Source organism: Taurulus bubalis, assembly GCF_910589615.1.
Source record: "Taurulus bubalis genome assembly, chromosome: 7".
Lineage (NCBI taxonomy): Eukaryota > Metazoa > Chordata > Actinopteri > Perciformes > Cottidae > Taurulus > Taurulus bubalis.
The window spans coordinates 13492241-13500631 of record NC_136595.1 but is presented as its reverse complement, the minus strand read 5'-3'; the positions used below and the strand labels follow the sequence as shown (position 1 = coordinate 13500631).

The window sequence follows — 8391 nt, the reverse complement described above, 5'->3', positions numbered from 1 at the left end:
ACCTTAGATGCAGAAATAGCCGTGGACAGAGTAAACTAGACATATATCTTCAGCGCATTACACAGATTTGGCTTCGGGGAATAATTTATTAACTGGGTTAAGATTCTGCACACTGTACCTTCAGCCACTTTCATCACCAATGGACAAACTTCACAAAGCTTGACATTGTACAGGGGACTGGCAAGGATGCACTCTCCCTCACTATTCACCATTTTCATTAAACCGTTAGCTGCAGCCATTCGTCAGAACATCTATATAAAAGGAATCCAAATACTCAACACACATCATAAGATTAGTCTTTATGCAAATATTGCTCTTCCTTCAAACCCCTACTAGTCCCTACAAGAAACAATTAAACTAAGGAACCATTCTAAAATATCTCTGACTCCATTAACTGGAACAAATCATCCATCCTTCCATTAGATAGTAACAGTTGGGATGTGGCAGCCCAAACAACACCTATCCCTTTAAGCACAGGTCCCATCACGTATTTAGGAATAAAAGTTCCCGCAGGTTGTCAGAGCTGTTCACACTCAATTTCCTTCCACTCCTCAAAACAATAAATGATGACCTTCTCCACTGGATGAACTTACCACTATCACGTATTAATAGCTATAGTTAAATTGACAATAATTCCACAAAAAAATAACCTTTTCACAATGATCCCATCTCAACCCACTTACTCCTGCTTCAAATCTCTAGAGTCAATCATACTCAATTCTACTGGAAAAATAAAACACCATGATTTAAACTGGCCACAAAAACCCAAGGAGGACTTGAAGCCCCACATTTTTGTTGGAATGCTGTTTGTATTTATTTGATATTCAACTGCTTCTTTCAAGGAGAGTCCCATTGTGCTACCTTTAGTGTTTTATCTCATCAGCAATTAAAACACAGAAGATACAAGGACATAAAGTTCTAATCTCAGTTCATTGGTGTGAGTCCCGAGTTTGAGGTGGCTCTCTTTGTCGTCATCTTCCTCATGTCGACTCAGAAGATGACGTTTGTGGTGGAGAAAGTGGGCGAATGCGTGCTGGAGCTGGTTCTCTATCTGTACATACCCAAAATGCTCAGCAGCAACCACAAGGATTTGTAATATCCGTCCACCCAAGCTGACAGATGTCATGTGAACATTATATTTTCAGCAAATTGTGTGGCACTTTGATTTCATTCCGTTATAGTATAAACCTATAAAACAAATCTGGATCAGGTTCTCTTTGCACTGAACGTCAAACTTAAACTGTCTCTAATGAGTTGTCAGCATAAACCTCCTGAACTGCACTGATATCATAAGGAGCGGGGAAAAAGAAACCCACCCACTAACTAACCAACCTAATAAAGCATCACATATCTGAAACACATCTTCAGTAATAATACCCTGTTTTCATTCCCCCACTTGGTCCAGAAACACGGCATCAGGAGCAAACCATTTTTGGAATATCCTGAACTTAAATCATCTGATCAATCAAAACTTTAAGACCACTAATTTAGAACACGTCTAACTGGGCTGCCTCATCCCAACATCCCCTTCACTGTGCTTACAAGGACGCATATCAACAATTAATCGGAACAAAACAAACATATTATTTGTGTTAGTGTTAAATGCACATGTTTATTGATTTTGTATTGTTATTTTCACTTGTATTTTCTATCATTTCACAAAGCACAACTACAAGATGTTAGCTGGTATGTATTCACTGACCTTGTTGTCCTGTTGTTCTGTTTATGTTTTGTCTCTTGCAATTACATTTTTTTTTAAATGTTCTTGCCCTCCAAATCTCTGTTACAATACAAATTCAGAACACAAATGTGCAAATACGTAGATGTGATACATCTGATTTAGATATGTCTTTAATCACAATTTAACAATAGAGTATGTGGAAGATTTAGTAAGATGACTGCACTATAAAAGTCAGTTTAAATACATTTTTGATTGTTTTTTTTTGCTGTTGCCATAACCCCAATCTACGAAAAATAAGATTTATAAGAAATTACATAAATTCTGATTTATGTGCATAACACCTTTCCACATTGTTTTCTTAGAAAGTAGAAATGTGTTTGCTCCTGGAATCATAGCAGATTCCAAATCAAGGAGATTTGATATAAAAGCCCAACCAGTCACATCTTGAAAATTACAACGTCGGCTGATTTCTGAGCTCCATTTCCTCTGGGTATTTATTAGTATCAACATTGCAAGTCAATAGGCATTGAGAACAAAACTTACAAACTGGTTATGCAGTACATGGGTAGTTTAAGTCCATAAAACTGAATGAACTGATGACAATGCAATTCTGAACAACAGTACAGCTATGTTATTAATGCCATTTTAAAGTACCCAAAACCAGTATAAAAACAATCAGTAAAACAATACTGAAGTAGGAACATTGGATCAAGTGAGTTAAGATCAGTAAATTCACTGTTAACATTACGACTGTACCTTTGTAAAACACTGGGACAATCATACAATTTAATGAACATAAATGGATTAGTAGCAGTTGATTGGGAATGTAAAGTACGCTACTATGTAGTTATAAACTGTAAACTAACCTTCAAGTATCAAGTTTCTGAGTGTCTGAGGTCATTACTGTAACAATAATTTACAATACAATGAATCTTTCAATAAATAAACACAACCACAGACTTTTGTTCTTGAAAATGAAACACAAATATAACAAATGACATATAAAAAGATTTAGTGTCATAAATAGAATACAATAAATACAACAATAAATAGATAAATATAAAAAATATTCTTACAAAATAAAAATAAATTACAGCTCAGTAGTCCTTTCTTTCAAAATGACTGTGGGGTTGATATCGCTGCTGCGCGAGTTGGATGTGCTCGAGTTGATGATCATCGACCCCGAGTCTTTAACGTCGGGTACAGAAAAGGATGCCACGGGACAGGGGCCCTGGACGTTATTGCACACAAGCCTCTGCAGGGAGGCGGTGTTGACGATGTTGAATCCCTCGCTGCCTCCGAATGTGCTCGGCTTCCAGTACTCCGGGGAGCAGATGGGGTTTCCCATTAAGCCCTTGAGAGAGAAAGGGGCCCCCATCTCCACCATGGTCTCCCCAAAGATTGCGTTAGACCTGGGCTTCTCCACCAACAGACCCGGGTAGAGCTCCACAGCGTCGACGTGTCCGTAGAACTCCTTGAGTATTGCGGCCATTTCTTTCTCTCCTGAGTAACACATAGGAGGACATAGTTTTAGTTATCTGGCTCCTATCACTCACTCGGCAGCTGAAAAGCTTGCTGCTAGCTCAGTGTTTTGACGGCTTAAAATCCAGCCCAAATAGTAGATGAGTGTTTGTGCTAGTCTTTCTTACAAGCACACACAGCCTGATCATTTTCTCTCCTCATACACTACGCTAACTTTTTAATTAGCGTTAAATCCTCTTTCCTTATAAACTTCTCCTCTGAAGCAGGAGACCTCTCTCATCTGTTTATGTGTTGCTCTCTGTGATGACAATCTGCTTACGTTATCGCAAGACTAAAATGGACATCTGGTTCTCAGAGTCACAGAAATAAATTCCAAACCTCCACCGCTGCTGGACACTAAAACTAAGTCCATATAATGTCCTTAATATATAGATGATCTCTGACTTAAGATCTGTGTTGTTCAACCTCACAACGAACTCCTGCAATCAGCTCATGACAATGCTGTCAATAACGCAGCAATATTTGGCCTTTCAATTCAAAATGAAAATAACCTCTTCACTAATCCTCTAACCGCATCATTGTTTCCACCTGCAAGTACATATTACGTGTTGTGACTTTGTCTCACCTGTCATGTCTTCAAAAGAGCTGTAGGGCTTCATGGAGAAGCGTTTCCTGTAGGCGTTCAGAGACTGGTAGTGCATTTTTCTGCTGTTTTCGATGGACTTAATGGCCACGTACATGATAGGTCCTGGCACATTTCGGCCGCCGGCAACCTAAAAGAATGAATGGAGTGCTAGTAAATCAGCCTTAAAGCAACAGTGGTGTTACAAGCTGAATCTAGATGTTGCTCAGACAGTTCTTACCCGTCCAGCAATCTGATTGGTAAACGATTCCACAAGGTTGCCGATGCCGTGCTCGGTGACTACGGAGGTGTTGAAGACAAACTCTTTATAGCTGTAATCTTTCTCCTCAATGTGGAAGCTGTCGGGCATCAGAGGGTGCCAGTGGTACAAGGTGTTGAACTCGGATGCAATGCGATTCTGGTACTGGAAGCGCTGGTTGAACAGCAACTCGGGATCAAACTTGAGCTTGAAGTTATAACCGCTCAGGTGCTGCACGTAGTCCTCGATCACAATCTTGATGGTCTCTCCTGCAGGACAAAAGATGGAAATGTTCATGTTTAGCAGATATTTCAGATGTTGGAAATCCATCTCTACTTAAAATGTGTTTTGCTTTTTTTAAGTTTAATGAGCAAACTTGAAAGCTCCAGCGCAGACATCTTGTCCAGCAGTTGATCTATGAATGTGCAAATATGTATTTCAATGAGGGAGAAGATGTAGCTGTAAGACTAGACTAGATGATTTGTTTGTATGGAAAATCTATATCAGACAAATAATTATTCGAGCAGTGTCTTTTTTATGTCTTAAAACATGTTTGCAGGGGATCTTTTAATCATTCTGGTGATGAGTAATATTTGGTAAACATTCAGTGAAGTCATAAAATGAAAATCCAAACATATCCTCTCTCGTAAATCATGTTTCTCACAGTATAATGTTCCAATTGCTCCACTGTGTACAACAGGGTTGCTGGTTGATTATTAACCAAACAAAAAGTACAACTTCCTCATTTCATAACTACCACTGTAACTACATTAATACTATCAAGAGTGTGTCCAACGCCGTTCTTGCCATAGCTTTGACTGACGTTTTAAACACAAACTCACCAATCAGAATTAGCCGTGTGGTCTGGAAGAGCCTTTCGTCTTCCCAGTCCGGGTGGACCTCCTTCAACACATCACACACTCGGTTGTGCTCTCGTAGCCAGATGGTGGCGTACATCATCAGACCGGGGACAAGGCCGAACGCCTCGTGGCCCACAGCGAAGCGGTGAGATTCAGGAATCTGAGGAGGGTAGTGCATGTCAACGCCCACTTCTTTTACTGTTGGGGGGTACACCTCGCCATCCAGGACCTGCAGAGTTACACAAGAGAGGAAGCAACTGTTACACACTTGTGGTCTGAAGCATTTGGCTGTTTATACTACTAGCCATCTGTCCATCTTCACATACCTGATATTTAAGCTTGCCATCCTGTCTGAGTCTGAGCTTGTGTTGCCTCTCCATGCTGCCTCCATAAACGTGGTTGAGATCCACCTGAAATCAAACACAACACCATAAATACAAATGAGTCATTCACAAATCTGCTGTCTCTTCTTCCTGAATAAAATCTGGCAAGGCTTGAAATCTGCTGTGCTTACCCCGTGGCCTGTAGCTAGCGTAAAAGCAGGTCCTTTCTTCATATCAGATTTGAAGAACTGGTGGGTGAAATGCTGTGCGAAGAATGCAAACATCAGGCTGGTGCCCTGTGGATCCGGAATGAACTGTCTTCTCATGAAAAGCTTCTCAGCCAATAGCTTAGCATCGGGCAGCTCCTTTTTACCTGGGGAAACAACATTGAAGTAAGCATATAGCACTATAACACAGAACCAACCCAGTTTAACTTGGATAAAACATATTAATGTGATTGATGGTGTGATGATTTACTTTTACTTATTTGAAAAACTACAACTGAGGTTAACTGTCATTGTAAATTCCTGATACACGTCCAATGTGGTTTCATGTTCTTTTGTCTTGGCTTGCTGGTGAGGGTTTTTCTGTGTTCCCTCGTTATATTTCCATTCAGTCAATACAACAAAAGGGCTAATTTAAATGCGAGCACTGCTTATGATATAATGAGGCCAAGCTACTCTTGCTCAGCATTCAAGAATCTGAGAAAACTGGTTCTCCAAACTCACCTACTACTCCCATAGGGGTTGGGCAATCCTCTGGCACAGGGGGGAGGGTGCGCGTATAGTAGGAGAGGTTGGAATATGCTTCCCAGCTTTTGTAACCATAATCTGCATTGAAGGTCGGAGGACTATCAATCAAGTGGGATCGAGCTAGAGTGAGAAAAAAAGAAGCATTTCATTATTAGTTACAACTACTTTTCTACAAGCTGCAATACAAATTATTCAATGTGAAAATCCATCTTCTCATTTTGCATTCAGCTAGAGACACTTACATGTGAGCACATATCTCATGATGGCATCTCTGAAGAAGGAGATGGAGTTAATGATGTTCCAAAATCCCTTGAAGTGGGTGAGAATGTAGTGGACAGTGTTGGGCGATGGCTTCAGGGATATTTTGACCCAGGTGAGGAATTCAGCTGTACAAACCAAGAGGGAAAAGTTAATAATTGACCAAATTACCACAACAAATACTTCAACATTTTACATTCACCTCACTATGCCATTCATACTTACGCGTTGTGCAGTTGTGTCCATGATATCCTGTGCGTGTGCAATCACACTCGTAATTATCGGTTCCTAGCGCTGTACAAACGCCCCTGTTCTGGCATGGATCTGAACAACAAGGGTTACCTGTGACAGACAATGTTGGGCTGTTACTGACAGTTCACTTCTGACACCAAAGAAAATCGAAAAACTCTACAATATTCGTTCTGCTATAATACAATAAACATCTTAGCTATGACATACTTGTATTGTGTTATTGGCTAAAAGATCCATTTAAAAGCCAAATCAACACATTGCGTGGTTTATAACTATGTTTTCTGATATCAAGATTTGCGAAATTACAAAAAGTTAAAACGAATGCAAAACTTTAGACACCTAACACCGAACTTTTAACAGTTCTACCTTCTGTTTAATTCTCTGTTTCATCTACTTACCCCCTTCGCAGACAAGAACACCCAGTGCCAAGAGGAAAACCGCAAATGTAAATCTGTACATAGTCCAAAGACTTTGTCGGATCGCGTTTTTCTTTCCTTCTCTCCTTTCCGCCGCAGTGGTGTCGCTGGCTAACAGTTTGAATGGCAACCTGCTCGTTGGAGCACCTTTATATGCATGGGGAAGGGTGACGTCATGCAGTCCGCGCATCCGTCCGAAGTTGTAATGAGTGATACAGAGGGGGATATGAATACATCGAATACCTGAGGAATATTCCTTCTTTCACAATCTCAATTTCTCTACATTTCTAGTAATAGTGTTTTGTGTGTTTTTGGCACAAAGCTTACTGGCAACGCTTTCTTCTATTTTAATAGAAAGTGATTATAATGATTGTATCAGAAGTGCTAGAGAATGCAGCCACTTTTTAAATATTAAAGATACAATATCTTAATTATACAGACCGCATTTCCACTAGAGGACGACTGTAATTCAGATAATTATATGTGATTTCATGTAACAAAGGTACTCTCTGACCCATGGAAATAACAACTGTACTGATTTATTCATTAGAGATTGTACCTGTATTTCCTCTCAAAGATGAGGTAATGTAATTAACATGATTAAATGTACTATATGAAACCTAAAGAGACACGGGTTCCTGTTGGCATCAATACCAGAGCCGTCTCTCTTATTTATTGTCCAAAGTAATTATTGCTCAAAATGACCATTCTTCTTGAGAACATTGGAGGGCAACAATGCAGGAAGAAATGGACACTTGATGAAACATAATTGTGTTAAACCCAAAGGGTTTACTAATCAATGTAAAACATAACCAGCACACTGATACAAATGGGAATATGTTACTAATATGTTTAATTTACAAGTCATCCCTCTGTCATGTTCTAAGCAATTACACAAAAAATGTGTATTTTCTCAACACAGTCAGTCTTTACGCGCCCTCACGTGGACACCATTGCGCACTGGTGAGTATGTGCAGAGGTGGAGAACAGTCCGTTGAGTCAAAATCGGACACTTAAAGTTTTCCGTAACTGTTTCCTGTTTGTCATGTTTTTTTTAAAACAAACATTTCAACAAGAGAGTTATTTTTAGTCTGCTGCGTAGTTAGATTTTGTTCGATGTTCGCTCAATTTGTTACCGGAATCCTGTGACTGCCGTGCGCGGTTCGTGCACCAATAGGCACCTCCTTCTTCTGTCCTGCAGTGGTGGAACGATATTCTCAAGCATGACACAATGTCCAGGATTTGCTCTCCAGTTAAGGTAAGTTTCCAGTTTTTTTTTTCATTTACAGTGTATGTTTCTGTGCAGGTAGGTCAGCAAGTTTGGAGAGGACGGTCCATGTCAGTAACAGTTGTGTTTGAACCAGCGTCTTTGTGAGCATTTCACTTTACGCAACTGATAAGGAAACGCGCTACTGCCAACACTTACGGAGCAATAATGCTTTATTAATTCGACTGGCAACAGCTTCTTTTTAGCGCTTAATATGGC

General features: G+C 39.9%; 1 protein-coding gene across 1 annotated transcript; it reads right to left on the bottom strand.

The window, feature by feature from the left end:
• Nucleotides 1-1609: 1609 nt before the first annotated feature.
• On the bottom strand, nt 1610-7018 carry ptgs2b (prostaglandin-endoperoxide synthase 2b). The gene is made up of 10 exons (XM_079220541.1): nt 6888-7018; nt 6463-6579; nt 6222-6365; nt 5956-6099; nt 5419-5600; nt 5231-5314; nt 4887-5133; nt 4027-4313; nt 3789-3936; nt 1610-3184 (listed from the first exon to the last, which is right to left on the bottom strand). The coding sequence occupies exons 1-10, from the start codon at nt 6946-6948 to the stop codon at nt 2772-2774; spliced, it is 1827 nt and encodes a 608-aa protein (XP_079076667.1). The 5' UTR covers nt 6949-7018; the 3' UTR covers nt 1610-2771.
• Nucleotides 7019-8391: the final 1373 nt, after the last annotated feature.

Bases quoted from the DNA above. Each gene is read 5' to 3' on its own strand.
- ptgs2b (XM_079220541.1), bottom strand. From the start codon at position 6,948: ATGTACAGATTTACATTTGCGGTTTTCCTCTTGGCACTGGGTGTTCTT. The intron at 6,366-6,462 runs GTAAGTATGAAT...TGGTTTGTACAG, and splicing joins TGGACACAACTGCACAACGC to CTGAATTCCTCACCTGGGTC. The intron at 4,314-4,886 runs GTGAGTTTGTGT...TTTGTCCTGCAG, and splicing joins CACACGGCTAATTCTGATTG to GAGAGACCATCAAGATTGTG.